General features: G+C 64.4%; 4 protein-coding genes across 7 annotated transcripts; 1 reads left to right on the forward strand and 3 right to left on the reverse strand.

Annotated features, from left to right (window-relative positions):
- The first annotated feature begins 303 nt into the window (after positions 1-303).
- On the forward strand, positions 304-6,483 carry GSDMD (gasdermin D). Of its 2 annotated transcripts, XM_009456114.5 has the most exons (12): positions 304-1,872; positions 2,103-2,220; positions 2,718-2,938; positions 3,163-3,355; positions 4,024-4,192; positions 4,423-4,525; positions 4,791-4,844; positions 5,163-5,249; positions 5,380-5,552; positions 5,630-5,771; positions 5,869-5,942; positions 6,083-6,483. In XM_009456114.5, the coding sequence occupies exons 1-12, from the start codon at positions 1,602-1,604 to the stop codon at positions 6,323-6,325; spliced, it is 1,848 nt and encodes a 615-aa protein (XP_009454389.4). In that variant the 5' UTR covers positions 304-1,601; the 3' UTR covers positions 6,326-6,483. The 2 variants fall into 2 exon arrangements, with proteins under 2 accessions (XP_009454389.4, XP_001152706.3); XM_001152706.8 differs by lacking the exon at positions 2,103-2,220 and having other exon boundaries at positions 1,236-1,872.
- A 3,432-nt stretch (positions 6,484-9,915) lies between these two features.
- LOC129135798 (splicing factor 3A subunit 2-like) lies at positions 9,916-10,578 on the reverse strand. Its single transcript, XM_054657563.2, has one exon. The coding sequence runs from the start codon at positions 10,576-10,578 to the stop codon at positions 10,027-10,029; it is 552 nt and encodes a 183-aa protein (XP_054513538.1). The 3' UTR covers positions 9,916-10,026.
- An 80-nt stretch (positions 10,579-10,658) lies between these two features.
- MROH6 (maestro heat like repeat family member 6) lies at positions 10,659-16,587 on the reverse strand. The gene is made up of 14 exons (XM_024345342.3): positions 16,166-16,587; positions 15,449-15,601; positions 15,083-15,237; positions 14,294-14,411; positions 13,890-14,074; positions 13,660-13,797; positions 13,333-13,447; positions 13,079-13,222; positions 12,825-12,998; positions 11,966-12,133; positions 11,556-11,675; positions 11,200-11,302; positions 11,025-11,090; positions 10,659-10,879 (listed from the first exon to the last, which is right to left on the reverse strand). Exons 1-14 carry the CDS (start codon positions 16,457-16,459, stop codon positions 10,659-10,661), a joined length of 2,154 nt encoding a protein of 717 aa, XP_024201110.3. The 5' UTR covers positions 16,460-16,587.
- Positions 16,588-18,349: 1,762 nt separating this feature from the next.
- On the reverse strand, positions 18,350-22,358 carry NAPRT (nicotinate phosphoribosyltransferase). 3 transcript variants are annotated; one of them, XM_003311956.7, is made up of 13 exons: positions 21,857-22,143; positions 21,580-21,707; positions 21,421-21,503; positions 21,033-21,163; positions 20,826-20,941; positions 20,410-20,606; positions 20,196-20,336; positions 19,841-19,925; positions 19,355-19,435; positions 19,156-19,258; positions 18,924-19,078; positions 18,719-18,826; positions 18,518-18,633 (listed from the first exon to the last, which is right to left on the reverse strand). In XM_003311956.7, the coding sequence occupies exons 1-13, from the start codon at positions 22,107-22,109 to the stop codon at positions 18,571-18,573; spliced, it is 1,644 nt and encodes a 547-aa protein (XP_003312004.5). In that variant the 5' UTR covers positions 22,110-22,143; the 3' UTR covers positions 18,518-18,570. The 3 variants fall into 3 exon arrangements, with proteins under 3 accessions (XP_016815471.3, XP_003312004.5, XP_016815472.3); XM_016959983.4 differs by having other exon boundaries at positions 20,410-20,941; positions 21,857-22,141; XM_016959982.4 differs by having other exon boundaries at positions 18,350-18,826; positions 20,410-20,941; positions 21,857-22,358.
- Positions 22,359-22,941: the final 583 nt, after the last annotated feature.

Below are 22,941 nucleotides of genomic sequence, written 5' to 3' on the forward strand. Positions count from 1 at the left end.
CCAGCCTGGGCGACAGAGAGATCTTGCCTCACACAAAACAAAACAAACAACAAAAAATACACAAAACAGCCAGGAGACAGCACCAGAAGGGACCCACAGGGCACCACTGCGTCCCCACTGTGGTCAGGCCTAGGAGTGGGGCTGAAGCCCAAGTGGCCCCATCCACAACCGCGGAGCGGCTGGGAGGGCCGGGTGTGAGGACTACCGTGTGCAGGGGTGGGCCCATGGCCCTGGGCCCACCATGACTTAGGTCAGTAGGGCACTGAGGGAGCCTGTGCCGAGACTAGGTGTTGCTACTGGGCACTAGATTTTTAAAATAACCGCTTTAATGAGACATAATTATATAATTCCCATACCATACAATTCATCCATTTAAAGTGTGCAATTCTGTGGGTTTTAGCATAGAGGTATGCAAACATCACCAACGGCCAATATCAAAACACTTCCTCACCCCAGAAAGAAACCCCAAACCAGCAACCGTCGCTCCCAACCCCCATCCTGGGCACTGGCAGCGCCATCTCCCTTCTTCCCTCTGGACGTGCCCATTCGGGACACATCATGTGAGCAGGATCACGCCGTCCGCTCCGTGTGCCTGGCTTTTCACTTAGCATGATGTCTCCAAGTCTGTGTCGCCTGTCTGTGTCGCCCAGTGCATCAGGGTCTCATTCCTTTTGACCGTGGGCGCCGTTCTACGGCCTGGATTCCAGTGCCTGGACTGGCCATGTTTAGTCTATGCACGCCTCAGTGGATGGACAGGGTTTCCACCTTGCCGCTATGGCAAAGGATGCTGCTGCTATGACGAAGGATGCTGCCGCTATGGCGAAGGATGCTGCCGCTATGGCGAAGGATGATGCCGCTGTGACGACGGATACTGCCGCTGTGACGACGGATGCTGCCGCTATGATGAAGGATGATGCCGCTGTGACGACGGATGCTGCCATGAACTTTGGTGCACAGGCATCTGTTTGCGTCTTTGCTTTCAATTCCTGTGGGTGGAGCTAGGAGTGGAATTGCTGGGTCACACGGTAACTCTTGGAGGAGCTGCCAGGCTTATTCCAGAGGGCCGCACGGGTTGACATTCCCACCAGCATTGCACAAACGTTCCAGTGACTCCACGTGCCCCCCGCGCTGGTTATTCACCTTTAGTAATACGACCATCTTTGTCAGTGTGCAGTATCTCTCTGTGGATTCCATTTGCATTTCCTTGATGACTAAGGGTGTTGAGCATCTTTGCATTTGCTTGAGGGCAATTTCTACATTTTGTACATCTTTGGAAGATCTGCCCAGACCCTTCGGCACAGGCCCAAAGTTGTTTGTTTGCTTGTTTGCTTTTGAGACGGAGTCTCGCTCTGTCGCCCAGGCTGGAGTACAATGGCATGATCTCAGCTCACTGCAACCTCCGCCTCCCAGGTTCAAGCGATTCTCTTGCCTCAGCCTCCCAGGTAGCTGGGATCACAGGCATGCGCCACCAAGCCCGGCTAATTTTGTATTTTTAGTAGAGACGGGGTTTCACCATGTTGGTCAGTCTGGTCTTGAACTCCCGACCTCAGGTGATCCGCCCGGGCACAGGCTCAGAGTTTTAAGAAAAACCACAAAGTGCTATGAAGTTTGAGGCTACCAGGATGGGGCGCCAAGCCAAGGTTCCTCCGGACGCGCGAGGCTGGTGCTCCAGGCGGGCTGGCGGGAAGAGGGGGCCGGAAGGGGGCCGGGGCGGGCTCTCCGGGACGGTTCCGGGAGGGCGTCCTGGGCGGGCCCTGCGTCAGGCTGCAGTTTCACTTTTAGCTCTGGGCACCTCCAGCTCCTGCTCGCCGGACGGCTCCCAGGGAGAGCAGACGCGCCAGACGCGCCACCCTCGGGGCGCCGACGGTCACGGTGAGCTGCGCCCCGTCCCCTCCCCCGGCCTGGCTGGAGCTCCCGAGTGGGGCCGGCCGCTGGCTCCCGGGTGGGGGATGCTGGCCCTGCTGCCCCAGCGTTCGCCCAGAAGGCCCCGCGCCGCACACGGGGGCGGAAGCTCCAGGCTTTGGGAAAGGCTGCCCCTGGCCAGCCCAGGGGCCCGGCCTTTGGACCTGGGCTTGGGCTTGACTCCCAGGTCCGCCATCCAGGTTCCCGGGCCGGTGCTGGTCCCGCCCCCAGCTGCCTTCTGGGCCCAGCCTCCACTTTCAGCAGACCCAGCACTCAGAGGCTTCCTGGAGCAGCTGCAGCCTCTCCACAGTGGCCCAGGTGACCCATATCCCAGCGGAGGCCCGCTATGGCCTCTGACCCCCAAAGCCTCAGCCTTGGACAGGTGGCTCATGGAGCTCCAGGCACAGAGAAGGCCCTGGAGGACGCAGCTGGGGTGGGGCGACACTCTGGCTGGGTTTTGCAGTGGGTCCCTGTGCCACGCTCAGGAGGTGACAGCTTGTTTCCTCCCAGCCAGAGGCAGCCATTCTAGTGGACAGAGCCCTCTGTGTTAGAGCAGGTCTGGGCATCAGGCCCCACTGTCCCTGGCTGGAGGTGCTCATGGTACCGTAGACAACAGGGAGAACACTGTAATTCTGTGTTGGGGAGGGCCAGGGACAGAAGTTTTCTGCTAGCGGGAGCATCCCAGGATGAGCTGGGCAGGGCTGTTCTGGAGGGAAGGAGTCCCCCATCATGGGAGACATCCAGGTACTGACCCTTCTCCCACTCCCTCCCGCCCGCCCCGAGAGCACAATGCCTGACCCCTTTCCCCTCCTCAGGAGCATGGGGTCGGCCTTTGAGCGGGTAGTCCGGAGAGTGGTCCAGGAGCTGGACCATGGTGGGGAGTTCATCCCTGTGACCAGCCTGCAGAGCTCCACTGGCTTCCAGCCCTACTGCCTGGTGGTCAGGAAGCCCTCAAGCTCATGGTTCTGGAAACCCCGTTATAAGTGTGTCAACCTGTCTATCAAGGACATCCTGGAGCCAGACACCCCGGAACCAGGTGCCTGATGTGGTGCTGAGGCAGAGCCCCAGGGAGGCTGGATGGGAGAGGGGAGCGGGCTGGGGCCAGCCACCCACCGGGCTCTACAGCCTCTAGCTCTGGGCCTCTCTTCCAGAGGCCAGGGCCTTTCCAAAGGTCCCTCTGCCCTGGGGCTGGGACAGGGCTGGTGGGGGCGGGGGAGAGGCGGGGCGCTGGGCACAGCCTCAGGTCTGGCCTTGCTTTAGACGTGCAGCGTGGCAGGAGCTTCCACTTCTACGATGCCATGGATGGGCAGATACAGGGCAGCGTGGAGCTGGCAGCCCCAGGACAGGCAAAGATCGCAGGCGGGGCCGCGGTGTCTGACAGCTCCAGCACCTCAATGAATGTGTACTCGCTGAGTGTGGACCCTAACACCTGGCAGACTCTGCTCCATGAGAGGTGGGCCCGAAGAGGGCAGGGCAGGGCAGGGCAGGGCAGGGCAGGGCAGGGCAGGGCAGGGCAGGGCCCCACCCACCCCAAGCAACCCTGCTTTTATTTATTTATTTATTTAAATTATTTTTTGAGGTGAGGTTTTGCTATCTCGGCCAGGGTGGTCTTGAACTCCTGGCCTCAAGCAGTCCTCCTGCCTCGGCCTCCCAAAGTGCTGGGATTACAGGGGTGAGCCACTGTGCCGGGTCCCAGCCTTGCTCTTGGGAAGGTCACAACCTTGGGGCATCAGGAAAGTCCCAGAGGCAAAAGAGCGCTGTGGCCGGAACCGGCTTGCAGGAAGGAAGCTGCAGGGGTCATCTGAGGCCTCAGCTGCCAGGACGGGATCCTAAGGACCAGACTGAGCCCCAGGCTGCTGTGAGGACAAGGGGTGGTGTGAACACGGGGGCCCAGGTGAGGGGGCCGCGCCTCGAGTCTGGACTTGGAGTCCCCGAGTCCACCTTTCCTCATGGGGTCCCGTCCCCGTGGGGAGCGCACGGAGAGGCTGCCGGTGCCCCGGCACCCACAGACCTCTGGAGGGCCCCTCTGCACCACCTCCCCCGGTGGCGTGGGGCTGTCAGGGGAGGGAAGACGCCTTCGGGGGCTGCGGCCCAGCGAGCTTTGCTGCTCCTCGGACACAGGCACCTGCGGCAGCCAGAACACAAAGTCCTGCAGCAGCTGCGCAGCCGCGGGGACAACGTGTACGTGGTGACCGAGGTGCTGCAGACACAGAAGGAGGTGGAAGTCACACGCACCCACAAGCGGGAGGGCTCAGGCCGGTTTTCCCTGCCCGGAGCCATGTGCTTGCAGGTGTGTAGCCAGCCCCGGGCCACGCCTGGCCCCCCACATGGGCATGCGGCGGCGGGTGACGGAGGCGGCGGGCTGGGCTCCGCCAAGGCCCCTCGGAGCAGCTCCCAGCCCTGCGCTTGGCTGCGGAGCCGAAGTCACCTGGCGGCGGGCCTGCCCCCGGCACCCGGCCCGCACCCGCACCCCACGGCCCGGTGCCAGGGCCCAGCCCCGAGCCCATCTCCATGCCTCAGGGTGAGGGCCAGGGCCACCTGAGCCAGAAGAAGACGGTCACCATCCCCTCAGGCAGCATCCTCGCATTCCGGGTGGCCCAGCTGGTTATTGACTCTGACTTGGGTGAGCTGGAGTTGGGGATGTCTCGGGCCCAGGCCCTGGCAGAGAAGCAGGGAGGCCTGGGGAGAGCTACCCGCCAGCTTGGGCTGCCGTGGGCCCCTGGCTGAACAACGTCCTGTGGCTGGCAGGTGGCTGAGGTCCTGTGCTCTGCTGTGTGGGTGATTGGGCAGGGCCTGGGCTGGACAGGGGAGCTCCTAGTAGGGGAGGGGAGGGGATGCTGGGATCTAGGTGACATGCCTGTCCCTGTCTGCTCCCCTCTGGCTGCCAGACGTCCTTCTCTTCCCGGATAAGAAGCAGAGGACCTTCCAGCCACCCCCGACAGGTGAGAGCCGAGAGCCCCCAGCATGGGGTGTCCGGTGGGAAAAGCACACTCCCTGGGCAGTTGAGGCCTTCTCCTCGTGTTCTCAGGGCACAGGGAGGCCGGGCAGCCCCCTGAGGTGGTGGGCACCCCCCATACACACACAAGGGGCAACACAGGACCGCTGACCCTGGGCCTCCCCAGCCTCCCTCCCTGCCCTGGGCTGCCAGTGTTGGCGGTGGTGACCGGGGCTGTGACAGCCTGGGGAAGGCCTCAGCCCTCTCTGGCTCAGACACCCTTCCCTGGCACTGACCAGCCCTGCCCTCCCATGCCCCTGCCCAGGCCACAAGCGTTCCACGAGCGAAGGTGCCTGGCCACAGCTGCCCTCTGGTCTCTCCATGATGAGGTGCCTCCACAACTTCCTGACAGGTCAGTGCCCTCCTGACCGCCCCAGGGACCTTTGGTGGGCTCTCCTGCCCCCTGGGGTCTGCCTGTCCTGACCAAGGCTTTCCAGGGCCCTGTAAGCACCCGGGCAGTGCCAGCCCTTCTGTCCCTACAGATGGGGTCCCTGCGGAGGGGGCGTTCACTGAAGACTTCCAGGGCCTACGGGTAGAGGTGGAGACCATCTCCAAGGAACTGGAGCGTTTGGACAGAGAGCTGTGCCAGCTGCTGCTGAAGGGCCTGGAGGGGGTGCTGCGGGACCAGCTGGCCCTGCGAGCCTTGGAGGAGGCGGTGAGCGGGGGAGGATGCCTGGGGCACACAAGGCCTGCCCAGCCAGCCAGGCTCACCTGCCCTTCCCATGCCCACAGCTGGAGCAGGGCCAGAGCCTTGGGCCGGTGGAGCCCCTGGACGGTCCAGCAGGTGCTGTCCTGGAGTGCCTGGTGTTCTCCTCCGGAATGCTGGTGCTGGAACTCGCCATCCCTGTTGTCTACCTGCTGGGGGCACTGACCAGTGAGCGGCCCCTCGGGGCAGGTGGTGGGTGGGAAGGAGGGAGGTGGGCTTTCCCAGTGGGCCTTCAGAAACCCCCTTTTACCTGACTCTCTCCCAGTGCTGAGTGAAACGCAGCACAAGCTGCTGGCGGAGGCGCTGGAGTCGCAGACCCTGTTGGGGCCGCTCGAGCTGGTGAGAGGGTTGGGTTCGGGCTGCAGGAGGATGGGCTGAGCCAGTGGAAGGGGCCCTGTGGCACCTGGGAAGGGGTGGTATGGGCAGGCACAAGATGCCCAGGTTTCCCCATCTGACACACTCCTGCCCTGTCTTGGCAGGTGGGCAGCCTCTTGGAGCAGAGTGCCCCGTGGCAGGAGCGCAGCACCATGTCCCTGCCCCCCGGGCTCCTGGGGAGCAGCTGGGGCGAAGGGGCACCGGCCTGGGTCTTGCTGGACGAGTGTGGCCTGGAGCTGGGGGAGGACACTCCCCACGTGTGCTGGGAGCCGCAGGCCCAGGGCCGCATGTGTGCACTCTACGCCTCCCTGGCACTGCTATCAGGACTGAGCCAGGAGCCCCACTAGCCTGTGCCCGGGCATGGCCTGGCAGCTCTCCAGCAGGGCAGAGTGTTTGCCCACCAGCTGCTAGCCCTAGGAAGGCCAGGAGCCCAGTAGCCATGTGGCCCGTCTACCATGGGGCCCAGGAGTTGGGGAAACACAGTAAAGGTGGCATACGAAGGAAAGGCTGGTAGCAGAGTTTTTGAGGGGTCCTGGATCTGGGGTAGGGTGGGTAGGGGTGGGGACAGTACCCATGCATGATCAGGAGGGACATCAGGGCCAAGTGCAGGTGATGTCTGCATTGCCCGGCTTCTTTTGCACCCTGGAGCTAAGGGGAGTCCCTTGCTGGGCTTGGCCGCTCTCTAGAGTAATGGGCCCATGGCCCTGCCCCCCCGGCCCGTGTGTTTCTCTGCCTGTGAGGAAGGGCAGGGCGATTTAGGTGAGACAGTTCCACCAGGCGTGTCCGTGGCTGAGGCATGGCAGGAACCTCTGCTTCAGGGAGCTTGAGGCGTGTGCTGAAGGGTGTAGCCATCCTCGGCCCACAGGGGCTTCAGGGGTGCAGGTGTGACTGATGACAGGCCCTGCCCTCCTGGGGCCACACAGGAGGTTCCTGGGGAAGCAGTACTAAAGAAACTGACCTTTGGTACATTTCACCCACATCTGCTTGCCTGAGCTAAGAGCCTGGAGAGAGGAGGTCTCCGGCCTGGGCGAACTAAGCAGGTCCAGGGTCACATCCAGTTGCTTACTTGCAGGAGCTCAGCAGCTGTGGCCTCCACGTCCAGGGAGGGACACGCAACACTTGACGTGGCCAGGGAGTGATTGTTCCTGGGAGAGTGGACAACCTTCCTTGGTGGGGACCAGTCTACCTGCACATGGTCGCCAGCCTTCCCCACTTCTGTCAGGGCACACAATGGCCACACAACTTGCAGAGCTTGCAAAAGAGAAGGAACAGTGGATTTGGCTACAACTGGGACATTAAATCCACCAGAAAACCTGGTATCCAGGCCCAACAGTGACTTTTTTTTTTTTTTTTTTTTTTTGAGACGGAGTCTCTCTCTGTCACCAGGCTGGAGTGCAGTAGCGTGATCTTGGCTCACTGCAACCTCCACCTCCCACAATTCTCCTGCCTCAGCCTCCCGAGTAGCTGAGACTACAGGAGCGCACCACCACACCCAGCTAATTTTTGCATTTTTACCGGAGACGGGGTTTCTCCATGTTGGCCAGGATGGTCTCGATCTCTTGACCTTGTGATCCACCCACCTTGGCCTCCCGAAGTGCTGGGATTACAGGTGTGAGCCACCGCACCCAGCAGACTTTTTTTTTTTTTTTTTGAGATGGAGTCTCGCTCTGTCGCCCAGGCTGGAGTGCAGTGGCGCCATCTCGGCTCACTGCAGGGGTTTCACCGTGTCAGCCAGGATGGTCTCGGTCTCCTGACCTCGTGATCCACCTGCCTCCGCCTCCCAAAGTGCTGGGTTTACAGGCGTGAGCCACTGCGCCCGGCCTTTTTTTTTTTTTTTAAAGAGACAGGGTCCTGCTCTGTCGCCCAGGCTGTGTAGTGGGACGATCATGGTTCACAGCAGCCTCGATCTCCTGAGCTCAAGGAATTCTCCCGCCTCAGCCTGCTGAGTAGCTGGACGATGGGCGCATACCACCAGTCCTGGCTAATTTTTTCATTTTTTGTAGAGATGGGGTATTGCTATGAATAGTGACATTAACATTGAAACAGGAGACAAAACAAACTCCAGTATCTCAGATCCAAGTTACAGAATCTCCTAGACACTCCCACCCACAGTGTAGGAACAAACTCAACGCCTCTCAGACTCATGGTCCTCCTTTGAAAACCCTTTCGGGTGACTTGAAAGGGTGAGTGGGGTGGGAGTAGCCCGGGTCCTAGAAAGCATTTGGAAAGGCAGGCACACAAGGCACAGCCTCAGGGCCCTGAGACCGGCAAGGCCATGCCATGTGACAGGCCACACCTGAGCCCCATCTTGAGAGCTGCACCACCAATGAGCTCTCTGGCAACATGGCCCGTTAGAGATTGTTTGGGCATCCAGGCCAAGACTGTCCCGGCCCGCTGGCTGGAGGTGGAAAGGGAATGAGTGTCAGGGTGCACCTGCCCTCTTGCCCTCCAATCTTAGACCCCGTTGGAATATTTGCCCTGGGGTGGGCTCTCTGCAGGTGGATCTGATGGACCCTGGGGACACAGCATCCCCATGGAGGGACCAGCCCACTGTGCCACCTGGAGCCTCCCAGGAATTCTAGCAGGGAAGAGTCACACTCTAGAGGCCATGTGGACTTTGCATGAATCTCACTCCTGGCAGGGCAACCAGGTTCTGGGCAGTGCCAGAGCAAGGCGGGGCTGGACACACTCCTAACAGGGAGCTGTGTGGTGCAAGCCCGCCTGCGCTGCACACAGCCTGCCGCAGGACGGCGCGGACTCTCCCGGGCACCAAGAGGGAGGGGGAGGAGCGCAGGGGTGCTGCCTGCCCACCACAGCCAGCTCCCCGCCTCAGCCCCCATCTGGGGTGAGCGTGGCATCACTGTTGGGTTTGCCCACCAGACTGTCCAGCGTGCTGTGGGGTGTGGGCAAGCCTGTGCTAGGTGGGCAGCACATGCTTGCCCTGGGGCCTGGCTCCTGGTTGCAAGGTGAGCAAGGAGGCCGGGCTTGCTTCCCTCTTTGGGGCTGCTACGGAGAGGATCCATGTGGCTGTGTCCCGAAACCCGTCCCCGCCAGTGCTGAGGGTGTGCCCCCCATGGGTGCTCCTAGCCCGTCCTGGGAGGTGCGGACCTCGGACAGATGGCTGGTTTGAGAGCTTCCTGAAGGCTAGTACGGACGTCCATGGGGCTTCCATCTATCTGACCTTCACTGGGCATCTGGTGGCCTCTGGCCTCTCTGGCCTCTTTCTCTCAATCTGTTTCTGGTATGTTGAATCCCGTTTTGGTATCTGCTGTGGAGGCTCCAAACTCATCCACCAAACCTTGCCCCTGACTCCACGAAGACCCGGGCCCTTCACCTGATCCTCAGCTTCCTGCATATGACCTGCAAAGAGACACTCACCCCAGTGCTGACAGCTCTAACCCCATCCATTCCATGCCTGTTAGACCAGAGCGCAGCTTCTCTGTCTTAGGGTTAACCCAACCTGACCTGGCCATAGCCTGTGCCTGGAGCCTGCCTGACCTTTAACCCTGCTGCCAAACTGACTCTACCTGGGGTCATATCAGGGACTATGGCCTATTACCCCAGCCTGAGCCAGATCTTGGACCAGGGTCAGCTCCCATAACCACACTCAAAACAGATGGCCAACGCTTTCCATCCACGTGTGTTTATTTTAGATGCTTTCTGTGTGGGAGCTGGGGAGACAGGTCAGTAGGACCCCACGCCTGTGCCCGAGGGGCCCCAGTCTGGGCAAGTGGTCCCAGCCCTTCACAAGGCTGCGCACACTCCCTGTGCACTCGCAGAGGCTTCTCTGAGGAGGAGGCTGCGAAGGAGGCCACGAATGCAAGGACATTTCCAGGCAGGCATCCTAGGTGCAGGGACCTGCCGCCCAAAGCCAGAGAGGTGAGGTCACAGCATCAGTAGCTCCCAGAGCAGCCTCTTCCTCATGTGTCCAGTGGCGCGTTCCTCATTCAGCCCTGGGAGAGGTGTTGGGGTAGTGTCACAAGTGCTCGGTCTGATTGGGCGTGCACACGGGACCCCTACATCTGGACCCCCAGGTGTGATCTGGGGCCTACGTGGTCCAGCTTGGGAGGACGCCGGGGCCAGCTTCTGGAGAAGGCCAGGCTCCCATGAGGCCTGACATAATGAACAGGGGGTGATGATGGCCTGGCTGAGAGGGCACAGCAGGTGTGGCCAGGAAACAGGTCAATAATTTTGAGCAGAGAGGATGCCCGCCAGGAGCCTTAGGATGCTGGCAGGGAATGGGGTGAGGGATGAGGATCGGGGGTGCAGCTGCAGGGTTGGCCAAGGCCCGGACAGGCCACAGCGTCCTGTCCAGGCATGAGGTGGAGACCCAGGAAGGCAGGCTATGGGACCACCAACTTTGGGGTCCCCCAGCAGACTCAAGAGGCCAGGTGCCATCTGGGCCAGGAGCCAGGCCCAAGGTTGGGGCATGGGGCATGCTCCAGGGGGCTGTGAGAACAAGAGCCCTGACGGGGACAGATGGGTGCTGGCTGTCCCCCTCTGTCACCATCAGGGTGGTGGGTGCCTGAAGAGGGGTCACGGGGATGGGGGGTGGGGGAGGGCATTGGCGTCCAGCACCAGGCCCAGGGAGCCCCTCCATCAGGGCGGGGACAGGCTGCTATGCGCGTGGGGTGCCTGAGTCGGACCCTGGCCCTCGGGCCCCAGCCCCGAGCCTCAGGCTCAGCGGGGTCCGGAGCAGCCCCAGCGGCCCGCGACGCTCCGGCGCTGGAAGGGGCTGTCGGCGAAGACTGGTGGGGGCCGGGCGGGGCGCGGGGCGATGCGGAGAAGGCGGGGCCCACGGGGGCAGCCCCGGGCTCGGGCCAGCATCGCCACCTGCTGGGCGGACACGTGTGCTGCTGCGGCCACGGCCGGCTCGGGGTCGCTCTGCAGCCGCCCTAGGTCTGCGAGGAGATCGCGGCTCAGGCCGGGGAGCCCAGGAGGGCCGAGTGCCCGGGCCCCTGGCCCTCCACCCACCGCTCCCGTCCACTCCGCCCTAGCACCAGCCACGTCTCCAGGACACCATCCCCTGGCAAGGTGGGGCCTCACCCTGGAACAGGGAGTCCAGCAGGTCCTGGTTGACACAGCCGGGGCTGGCGTGGTGGACAAGGAAGCCTGGACCACAGCAGATGCATGAGTGCAGGCCCCACAGCCCCCCAGGGGGAGGCTGGCCCAGCTCCCAAAGCCCCGGTGCCAGGGGCAGTGTGACCCCGGGCGGCCTCACCTATAAGCACGGAGGCTGCCCGGCGCAGGGGGTCCTGTGGACTCCGCAGGTAGCCCTGGGTCTGGCTCAGGAAGTTGGGCACGTGGCCTGGGTATCGCTGAACCTGGGGACAAAAGGGCTAGTGGCAGGACAGGAGGGCTGATCCTGAGTGCGGAGGAGGCTGCAGAGCTGAATCCAGGGGCCGGGGTTCCAGGGGAGCCCCCAGGGCAGGTGGCATGGTTGGAGGCCTTGGACTTGCCCCACCAGTAGCCTATCTGGTTTGGCTGCAGTAGAAACGGTTGGGGGCCCCGGTGAACCCTGGAACAAGTGGGCTGCTGATCATACCCCCTTGCGGTCACCTTGCTTCCCCTACTGACCAGGCGGCAGCAGAGGTGGCTCAGGGCCTCGGGGCTGTCATAGTGGGCCACGGTGACCAACTCCTCCAGCAGGCCCCAGCAAAAGGCGTGGTCACAGCGGGCCAGGGTCCACTCTGAGCTCTGGGATAGGGGAAGTGAGCCGGGTCAGGGGTCCAGGAAGTAGAAAGGCAAAAGGTGGGGTGGGAAGAGGGGGAGCAAGGGCATCGGGTGAGGGGCAGAAGAGCCCAGGGCAGGAGACCGGATTGATTCTGCTCAAGGGAAGAGCAGTAGTAACCTGGCCGCCCGTCACACCTGCCACTGAGGTCCTTGGGATGGGTGAGTCCCTGACCTGTAATTGTCGGAGGGGAGGCACGGTGGGAGTGGTGAGTGTTGGATGGCATAGGGGTGGGATGGTGTGGGGGGCTGCTGACCTCAGCAGCGTCCCTGCTGGGGTCATGCAGGCGCAACAGCAGCGGCACGAGACTCTGCAGCACCAGCTTCCGCAGGGGGCCGCGGAGCCCCAGCCGGAGCCCGCCCCGGCCCCGGCGCACCAGAGTCCCAAGGAGCCCGACGGCCGAGGCGCGGATTGAGTCCCGTGTCTGCGTGGGAAGGCGCAGTCAGGGCAGGCGGAGAATGAGAAGGGCTGCAAGGGTGGGAGGGGGCGGCCAGCGCGGAGCGAGGAAGCCGCGGGTCTAGGGAAGGCTGCTGACTCGGTGTGATCTGGGGACAGGGCACAGGGCCTGGAGCTGGACCTGGTTGGGAAGCCTGGAGATCCCCTGCAGGGGTTGGGGCTTGAAGGGATGGGGTCCGGAAGGAAAAGTCTAGCGGGGAGGAGCTTGGCGGGACACGGCCTTGGAGGGGCGGAGCTGGGCGACAGCAGGCGGGAGGGGCGGGGGCGGTCAGGAGGGAAGAAATCTGGGACAGAGACACTGGTGGGACGGGGCCTGGGAGGAAGAAACTGGAGGGGCGGGGCGGGGCCTGGGAGGTCAGGGCCTGGGAGGGACAGACTGACAGACTGGGGGGCGGGGCATGGGAAGGAGAAACTAGAGGGGCGGGGCGGGGCCTGGGAGGGCGGGGCCTGGGAGAGAGAGACTGTAGGGGCGGGGCGGGGCCTGGGAGGGAGAGACTGGGGGCGGGGCCTGGGAGGGAGAGACTGGAAGGGCGGGGCGGGGCCTGAGAGGGCGGGGCCTGGGCGGGAGAGACGGGGGCGGGGCCTGGGAGGGAGAAACTGGAGGGGCGGGGGCGGTGACAGCGGGAGGGGCGGGGCCCGGAGGCGGGGCGTTTGCTCACGTCGTCCAGTAGCGGAGGGAGGCGCGGTCCCAGCTCCGCGCTCAGGAGCCGCACAGGCGCCCGGGGCCGCAGCAGGAGCCTCCTCAGGGCGCCCAGCGCTGCGCCCACGAGCCGCGCGTCGCCTTCGCCCAGTGCGCCCAGGAGCGCCGGCAGCAGCGTGCTCACGTGCCGCACCTGCTGGGACTCGGGGTCAGCCTCTTGCAGACCTCGCCGCGACCGGGCCAAGCCCCTCTCCACCCCTCCCCTTCTCTCACCTTCCTGCGATTCAGCGCGAGGTGGCCCAGGCCCAGCAGACCCAACCAGCGCACCGTGGGTTCGGGGTCTCCCTGCCAGGTGAGGAGCCGCTCCAGGATGACCTCCTCTCGCAGGAGCCGTGCGGTGGGCCGGCTCTGCAACAGCTAGGCGAGGCACATGGGGTCAGCACGCCCGCGGTCCCCGTGCAGGCCGCTGCGATTCAGGGATCAAGTCCAGGGTCACCCTTCACCACCCATCCGGGAAGCAGGCTCACCCCTGTGAAGAAGGCCATAGCCGTGAGACGCTGCGGGTCGTCCGCGCTGCGAAGCCGAGGAAGCAAGTCTGCGAAGAGGCCTCGCAGGTGGTGGTTGGCATGTGCCACCATAGCACTGGGGTGGGTGGAAATGGGAGCTCTCGCTCCGTTTGGCGGCCTTACTCCTCGAGAAGACCCCATCCCAACACGACCCTCATGCCCCTGCCTTTTCCCTGTCCCCCTGCCCAGCACCTGGCCAGCAACCACTCTCTTCCTGGTGTGACACCCTGGGGCCCCTCCTCACCCTCCTCACCTGGGGCCCCTCCTCACCCTCCTCACCCTCCTCACCTGGCCAGCAGCAGGACGCCCTCCAGGTGGGTGTGGGCTCCCACCAGCCTCCTCCAGCCTCCCGCCTGCTCCATGCACGTGACCACCATGCGGCCTCCATCCCCGGTGAGCAGGGCCTTCAGGGCCTCCACGGCGCAGCTGGTGGTGGGGACAGTGAGCAGGTGGGCAGTGGGAGCTGAGAGGGTGACAGCATGCTGGCCCGCCCCACGTAACCTGGTGTTGCCTCTCACCTGGCATGGCTGTGTGGTGGCCCTCGGTGGGACAGAACCCAAATCTTGGGCATGTCAGGGGAGCACGGGCTGCGGGCTAGCTTGTGCAGCTGTGTGACCAGCGCAAGCAGCAGATGTGGGTAGAAGCCCCTCGTGGCTCCCACGCAGCCCGAAACAGCCAGCATCTCCCCAAGAGCACGTGTGGCCTGTGGAGCAAGTGGCCCACTCAGGCCTGGGGCACGCCTGGAGCTGCACTGGGCAGCAGAGGGACAGGCGTGCTGTCAACAGGATGGGGACAGCCTCAGACACGCGTGGGACATTCCAGGAGCAGTTACCTAGGTGCAAACTCCCTATCCCCATCCTCCCCCCTCCTCGCCACCCCCCACCCCCGCCCCCACCCCCTGGTAATGGCTGGAGCCACCTACCGCCAGTGCCTGGGGCTCGGGCCCCGAAGCACCCTTCAGCGCCCACAGCAGTTGCACCAGCACCTGCCCATTTACACGCTGGTTACGGCTTAGGCTGCGCCAGAGCTCGGCTGCTACCCTGAGGGTTTGGAGGGGGCTGGTGTGAGACAAGAGATGGGTGGGTGTCCAGGGGATGTAGGGAGTCCCCAGCCAGGGTGGAGGCAGCCAGTAGCACTCCAGCAGGGGAGGAGCAGGAAACCCCTCCCATCTCCCCCCATCCCCAAATCTCAGAGAAACAAATGAAGTATTAATTGTGCAGACCACAACATAGCCTATCTCAAGCTGAGCTGCAGGGTGGGGACCCACTGGGAGTCCGTTGGGTCAGCGACAGTGAAACAAACCTGGCATTATTAAAAAGAAAAAAATTGCCACAGAGAATAAAACCAAAGATAACTTCTGGGGCCAATTAACCAAAGAGCCAGGGGTGTCCAGGCACATTAGCCCCCCAGCCTCATTCACCCCACTCCGGAGCCAACCCCAGGACGGTCTCCAGGGGAGGCCACCCGAAGATAGAAGGTGGCTCCAAGAGAGGAGCCCAGCATCAGAAACTCTGTGGCAGGAGTGTGGGGGGAGTTTGCGGAGCTAAAAATGAGGGGAGCGGGAATGGATACGGGGCATGAGTCATCGCGGGGCTGGAATAAGGAGGCCCTGCCCCTTTTCAGCTCCCTCTTCTGGGGCCAGACTCCACCGCCAAGCGGGAAGAGGGAAGGAAGCCGCGTGGGGACCGCAGGGCCAGGACGGTTGGGTTACCGATCGGGGGGCAGAGAGCGGGGTAGCAGCGCACACACCACGTCCCGCGCATGCTCCAGGGCCAGTGCGCTCAGCACTCGCAGGGCCGCCCTCCAGGGCCTCCCCTCCGCTAGGCTGGGCACCTGCGCCAGCAGCCCACGCACCAGAGCATGCACCTGGTGGGGAAGGGGGCAGACTTCAGCAGTCAGGCCTCCTCCACCGTCCATTCCCCTCTGGCCTGCACCCCACCTCCACCCCCACCCTGATCCCGCCTGGCAGGAGCAGCCTGAAGATGGCAGGGTCAGGCTGCGCTCTCCAGGCCCCTCCCACCACCTTGGTGCCCGAACCGGCAGGATTCTGTAGGGCATGAAGTGGGTGGAGGCTGACCTGGTCCTCCAACCGCTCCCCCCGGGCCTCCAGGGCTGAGGACAGGGTGAGCGCTGTCGCCTGGGTCCCTGCAAAGCCAGCCTCCTCCAGGCAGGCAGCCGTGTACAACGCGAGGTCGGCAAGAACTCCCTCCTCCCAGGAACTCTGGGGAACCTAGGGCAGGATAGGTGGAGCGTCTGAAGTGCCCAAACCTCTCCTAGCTCTCCTCCTGGTCCCTCGGCCTCCCACCTGGCTTCCTACAAAATCCCTTGCTCCTCTGTTGCTCACCAGCCTGTTTCACCCTGACCTCCCCAGGGGCCAGCACCGCCCCCCTGCCACCCTGCCTTCCACCTAGCATCCACAGACCCTGACCTCCCCCCCAGGGCCAGCACCACCCCCCTGCCACCCCGCCTTCCACCTAGCATCCACAGACCCTGACCCCCCCCCCCGGGGCCAGCACCGCCCCCCACCACCCCGCCTTCCACCTAGCATCCACAGACCCTGACCCCCCCCCCGGGGCCAGCACCGCCCCCCACCACCCCGCCTTCCACCTAGCATCCATAGACCCTGACCTCCCCCGGGGCCAGCACCGCCCCCCACCACCCCATCTTCCACCTAGCATCCACAGACCCTGACCTCCCCCGGGGCCAGCACCGCCCCCCTGCCACCCCGCCTTCCACCTACCATCCACAGGACCCCCAGGCCGGTTCGCACAACATCCCTTCCCTCACCCCTCACCTGGTGGGGCCCCTCAGGGGCTGGTTCCAGGGCACTGTTGAGGGAGCAGGGCTCGCTGCCAGCTTCAGGGACGGTGGCCCCACGTCCAGGCTCTGCCTCAGAGGGGGCGGTGAGTGCCTGGGTCTGTGGCTCAGCCTCAGGTTTGACCTCCCAGGACTTGGGCTGAGGGCCTGCGGAAGGGGGTCCCTGGGGCTGCCCCTGCCTGGCCCGGATTCCTTCAGTCAGTGCTGTCAGGGTTAGAGCCCCCACGGGAGCCTCCCGGGCCCGGCTCCGGCCCCACACACCCCCAGCCATGGCGGCCCTTGCCCGCAGCACCTGCCGCTGCTCCTCCTGCGAAGTTGTGCCCAGGACTGACCTAGAAGCCGCCCCGGGCGGGACCACGGACGGGCGTGGTGGCGTGCGCTAGCGTGAGCTTGCGGGGGCTGGGGAGCCACACGGAGGTGCCTACAATGGGCCTTTGAGGGGCCCTCCTGCCTGGGCAGCTGGAGGGGAGTGGCCACCTGCAGCCTGAGTGCCTGTGGTGTGGCTCTACCCACCAGGGCCCTGAGAACAGGATCCCCAAGAGCTGGCAGATCCACAAAGAAAGGGGGAGAAGGGCCCCCACCCTGACTACCAGCCCCTGTTGACCAGGGGGCTCAGGGCAGTTGCGGACAGCTCTGAGGAGGTCCTCGCAGGGTCCAGGAGTCTGGGCCCCGCCCTGAGTCGAGGCCTGATTCAGCCCCCAAGCAGCAGTCAGCTCCCCACTGGGCCTGGGGCTAGGGGCTGGCCCCGCTCCCTGCACGCTGGCTGTCAGACACCTTGGAACAGGCATGACTGGGTGAGCTTGGGGCAGCCCGGAGGTGTGGAGGGGGCAGCGAAGACACCAGAGGAGCGGTGGCCCCTCCAGAGCTTGTGCAGGCCCCTCTGGGTCCTGGGTCCTTGGCCAAATCTCATGTTGAAACGTAATCCCCAGTGCTGGAGGTGGGGCCTGGTGGGAAGTGATTGGATCCTGGGGGCAACTTCTCCCTTTGGTGCTGTTCCCATGATAAGGCTTCTCAAGATCTGGTTGTCTGGAAGTGTGTGGCACCGCCCCACCCCTTCCTCCGGCCATGTAAGACCTGCCCGCTTCCACTTCCACCAAGACGGTAAGTTTCCTGAAGCCTCCCCAGCCATGCTTCCTGTACCTGCAGAACCACAGCCCAATTAAACCTCTCTTCCTTAGAAATTACCCAGTCTCAGGTATTTCTTTACAGCAGTGCAAGAACGGAAGAATACAGCCACCCTGGCTGGGCCCCTCGGAGTGCGCGGGTGCCCTGGGGGTGCCTGGGGTGTGGTGTGTTCTGTCCAATGTGTGTGAGTCTGTATCTCTCTCCTAGCTCGTACTCCCCGGGGCTGGCTGGACTGGGCCTCTGCTCCAAGTCCCCACCCTCCACCCTCAGCCAACCACACAGTGGTGCTGCCCACCCTGAACCCCGGGCAGCCAGATGAGCTGGTCTGGTGGAATGCCTGGGCAGACGGAAGTGCCCCTGACGCACCCCAGGCGGTCAGCATTCCCCCCACGCCCTTGCCTGTCTGTGCCACCTCAGGCTGCTTCGACAAGAGAGGCCCAGGCCCCCAGCCTCCACTTCCTGCCAAGCCTAGAACTTCTCCCCCAAGCAGTTCCTCTGAAGCTCATGTTGCCCAAACTGGCGGAACCCTGAGATCAGGAACTTGCTGGTGCAGAGGCAGGGCCAGCCCAGCACAGCCACGTGCAGCGCCACTCCGGCCAGGTGTCTGGGGCTGAGTCATCTCCTGGAGCTTCAACTTCTTCCCCATTCTTCCTCTCCTTCCGTGGGCTGCTGGGTCAGGAGCTGTGTCCCTGACGCCAGATGCCAGGGTGGTGCTGGGTTGGCAGCAGCAGTGGCAGGAGACACCTGAGCACTCCCTTTTGACTTGGGGAGTTTGAGATGTCTTCACTGACCCTGAGCCTGGGGGGCAGTGCCTAGGCAGGCGTGGGAGCCCAGGGCCACGGCTGGACCCTCTTACCTGGCACTACCCCCAACCCTGTCCTGTCCCCAGCCTGCCTCTAGCAAGGAAAGGTCCGCAGCAACTCCCTCAACTCCAAGGCAGACACCAAAGCCCTCCCTGCCTGTGGCTTTGTAGTTCTAGTGTGGGATCTGACTCCCCACAGCCCACCCCAAGCCGGGGAACTCCTCACTGCCCTTCGGGCTTCAGCACAGGGCTGTCTCCCACCCCGGCAGGGCCTGTGCTTTCACTGGGATGCAAATCTTCCTGCTACCTCGAGCTCAGATTCCCGACTCCAGCCCAGCCCCAGCCCGGGAGGCGCAGCCCGTGGGCTGGGTGAACAAACGACACAAACAACACAGGACAAGCTGTGGGGAAAAGTGAGTGATTCGTGTTGTTTCCAGTCAGCCCCGCTCCGACTCTCAGGGGGACTGCCCCGCACACAGACTGTTCACCAGGGCCTGCAGCCTCTCGGACAGCACCACCTGCAGGGAGCAGAGGAGGGGAGCGGTGGGCAGGGTGAGGGCGGGGGTGCACAGGGCAGAATGACAGGGCGGGCCTCCCCCCAACCTGGTACTGTGCAGGGCTCTGCAGCCGCCTGTGCTCAGGGCTGAGTCGGCTCAGGGACAGCTGGGCCAAGGCTCTAGACTCTGCCAGGGATGGGAGCGGCTCACACAGCTGCAGGGAGGAGGTAAGGAAAGAGAAGCTTGGGGCTGGCCCCCAGTCAGGGCTCTACTGGGGCTGGGGGGCAGGATGAGGGCGGTGGGGCAGCCACCTGTCCCTGCTGGAGGCAGAGCCGCAGTAGTGGCTCCACCTGGGCTGGCCTCACGGTGCAGGGCTCCCGGGCCCCTGGAGGCCACACCCTCAGCTCCTGCCCAGCCTGTGGCACTGGCTCTTCTGCTAACTGCAGCATGTCCATGAGTGGAGACCCTGTGTGGGCGGGGCAAGAATAAGCGGGGGCCCTGGTGCTTTGAAGGTGGACGGCAGGGGGGATGGGAGGGCCTCACCGTCAGAGCCCAGGAGCCGGAAAGCAGCCTTGCTCCCAGGCAACGTCTGCTTCTCGGGGTCCTCGGTCAGCTTCATTCGTGGCTGGCCCCCCACGGCCACCAGCTGCAGGAAGAGGGCGTTGAGCTGGCTGGTCCTTATCCCCCACCCAGCACCATCCCTCAGACCTGTCCCCACCTGGGCCCCCGACACTGTCCCTACCTTATAGACGCCACCCAGGGAAGGCTGTTGGGGGCAGGTGACCACACTGGTGCCAATGCCAATGACATTCACCTCACTGCCCTGGGTGGGGAAGGGGGTGGCCGTGAGCCCAGCTGCCCTGGGTGGGGAAGGAGGTGGCAGTGCCCTGGGTGGGGAAGGGGGTGGCACTGCCCTGGGTGGGGAAGGAGGTGGCACTGCCCTGGGTGGGGAAGGGGGTGGCAGTGCCCTGGGTGGGGAAGGAGGTGCCAGTGCCCTAGGTGGGGAAGGAGGTGGCAGTGCCCTGGGTGGGGAAGGGGATGGCAGTGCCCTGGGTGGGGAAGGGGGTGGCAGTGCCCTGGGTGGGGGAAGGAGGTGGCAGTGCCCTGGGTGGGGAAGGGGGTGGCAGTGCCCTGGGTGGGGAAGGAGGTGGCAATGAGCCCAGCCAGAACCTGCAGGGGCCCCCAGAGCCCCCCAGCCACCCTCCGCCTACCCACTCATCCACCCCACCTCCTGGGCCAGTCGGGCCAGCGCCTCCTCGTCAATGTTGTTGCTGACTACGATGAGGACTGACTCCAGCCAGGGCACCTGGAACCTGCCGCGTGGGTGGAGAAAGGGTGGGGGCCACCCCTCGGGTCTTCCTGATTGACCCTGGTGTCCCCCTGTTCCCTGCCCCGCCTCAGTCAAGGACACCTATGCTCACCTTCTGCTTGGGAGCTCCTAGGGAGCCCCACCACTTACCTCCCTGCCACGGCCTGCAGTATCACTGCTGAAAGTTCAGCAGAGTACCTCACTGTCCTTCCCTGTCCCATTCCCAAACCCCGGGGATCTCCCACCAGGCACACCTCCTCCCCGGGAAACTCACCGGGCTGCAGCAGCTCGGAAGACCTTGCGGATCTCCTGAGCCTGCTGTAGCAGGTCACCGCTGTCCAGCCTCACGCCCGCTGCCCGGTAGCCCAGCTCTCCCAGGGCCAGGGCGACTGCTAGGAAGTTGGGGAGACCACTCCTGCAGGAATGGATAAGGGGGCCAGAGGCTGCTGAGGTTCTGCTGAGCCCACCCCGAAAGTGCCCAGGCTCACCTCCACACGCTGTAGGAGTCCAGGAGGCCCTGGAAGGCCCGGGGAAAGGCCAAGGCATAGGCCACAAAGGCTGCCCGCTCGCCTGGGTGCGGCTCCTGCACCCCCAGCCCCAGGTGGGCACACACCTGCTCCAGCCACACCTGGGCTTTGGCTGCCAGGTCCACCCCAGGGCCCTCACCAGCTGCGGGCGCCAACATCTGTAGAACAGAGTCGGTGAAGAATGGGGGCCAGGAATGCAAGATGAGGCCTGGGAGCAGCCAGGGACACCCTAGTTTGAGAGCAAAGGTAATGCAGCCCGTGCCAGCTTCCTGGGACAGCACTGGGGTGACCTGCCTGGGTGGCACACCTCTCGCCAGGGCAACGGCTGGCTTGGGGCCTGTCGCCTGGAGACAGCAGGGTTTAGAGGAGGGACTGACCGGGTCAGGGGGCACCTCGCTGCCTGAAAAGGAAGTGACGAAGGAGTGGGCCAGGGTCCCGGCCACCGGCACACCTCGCAGCTGGCCCGCTAGCACGTTGCTGCTGCTGTCGAAGCCTGGGGAGGAAGGCGGTGGGATTGGGGGACTTCCGGCCAAGACGGGGCTCCTCCTTCCCGGCCCTTGCCTTGCCCCGCACCAGACACTCACCGCCCAGGTAGCTGTAGGTGGAGGCTGTCAGGCCCCCATCGGGGCCCTGAGCCCGCCTCAGGCCCATCTCTAGCAGCCGCTTCTCTGGCCCTGCGATCAAGCGAAGCCGCGCTGCATTGGTGGCCACCAGGCTGTGGGGAGCCAAGAGTCAGGGGGTCCCAGGGTGAAGGTCGCTAGGCCACCCAAGACGGCGGTTACCTGGGGCCTGGAACTTCCAACCTGGGAGCTCCACCCTCACCCAGCCCCTCCTTACACCCTGAACAGTGGGGGCGGGAGGCCCGTCCTGGGACCCCTGGGCAGCCAGCCCCGCCGCCACAGTCCAGCACGGAGCCCCGGCGCTGGGGGCCCATCCCATGCCCACGCTCCCTGCCAGTGGCCCGCAGCCCACCTGGCGTAGCTGACCAGGCAGAGCAGCGGTGTCTCCAGCAGCTGCACCACCAGGAGCGGCCCGGACACCTGCAGGAGCGGCACCTGCGGGGAGAGAAGTCAGCTCCGCGCTCGGCCCAGCACCCCGTGGCCGCCGCGCCGCCCGCTTACCCCTACTCACGCCCGGGAAGGCGAGGGAGCCCTCGGGCAGGGCTCGCACCGTCACCTCGGAGCAGTCGAGGGCCCGAAGGTGCTCGAAGAACGCAGGGTCCGTGTCTGGGGGCAGCACCGAGGCCAGGAACTGCACGTCTGGAAACGAGGTAACTGCGCTGAGACCAGCGCGGGGACAGACCGGTCGTGGGACATGGGGGGTTCCACTGGGGGGCAAGGACTTCCACCGGCCATAGGTGGGGGTTTCTGCCGGGCGTGGGGGGCTCGTCGCGCGGACGGGTGACTACCGGCGTCCCGCAGGCGGAAGGCGCGCAGGAAGCGCACACAGTCGCGCAAGCCGGCGGCCAAGGCGAAGGCGCCGCCGAACGGGCAGCGGCGGAAGAAGAGCTCGAACTCGGCGGCGTCCCGCGCCCGGCCCGCGCGCCAATAGCCCAACGCCATGGTGGCCTGGTAGAGGTCAGTGAGCAGCGGCCGCGCCGCCGCCCGCGCCTCGGGGTCCTGCTCCGCCGCCCGCGCCTCGGGGTCCTGCTCCGCCGCCATCCTGCTCCCGACGTCCGGACTCCGGCCCGCCCCGCCCTGGCCCCGTGACGCGCCCCGGCCTATGGCGCACTCCCTGTGGGGCTTATCGTGCGGTTTGGGAGCGGCACGGGACTCGATGGAGGGCGGGTGGGGCTGATAGTATCGGCGCGCCGAGAGGGGCTGAAACAGCTGGACCCGGGATGGGGTGGGGGTTGTCACCCAACTCCTCTCGGACCCCCAACCCCACTCCAGGCCCAACGGCCTCTTTGGAGCGCAGCCCGGTCTTGGTCACCAGAGGTGCCCCCAGTCGCTCGTGTCTCTGCCCTTTGGCCGGGCAATGAGGTGCAGCTCAGGACTTGCCAGGAGGCGGAAAGGGTGGAGGACAGACCAGCCAGACTCCACCCCCACCGACCCAGAAGACAACCGCTGGCCAGCAGCCAGCTTCTGCCCTGGGCCTGGGGAGGGAGGCCAGAGCCTGCCTTAGTTAGAGCTTGAGCAGCCAGGCTAGGACGAGGCAGCCCAGATGGACGCAAATGTCGCTTGGAAAGAGCTTGGCACCCAGGAAAGGGCGGCGTGGGGCAGGGGGGCGCATGCCCATTGTTGGCTGGCACCAAAAGACCTTTTGTGGCTATGAAGGCCCAGTGTCCCTCAGTGGTGGCTTTTATGGGGTCCTGCACTCCAAGCCCCACAGGAAACTTTCTAAAGGTTTGAGGGCAAAGTCAGGGGCCACTACCCAGGGAGAATCCATTCCCCTGTGGCTTGGGGCCCCGAGGACGGAGTCTGACCAGAAGTAATCAAGTAATTACACCCCATCCTCTTTCACCCCAATGCAAACACGGGTGGTCCAGGGGAG

This window comes from Pan troglodytes, chromosome 7, assembly GCF_028858775.2.
Source record: "Pan troglodytes isolate AG18354 chromosome 7, NHGRI_mPanTro3-v2.0_pri, whole genome shotgun sequence".
NCBI classification, from domain to species: domain Eukaryota; kingdom Metazoa; phylum Chordata; class Mammalia; order Primates; family Hominidae; genus Pan; species Pan troglodytes.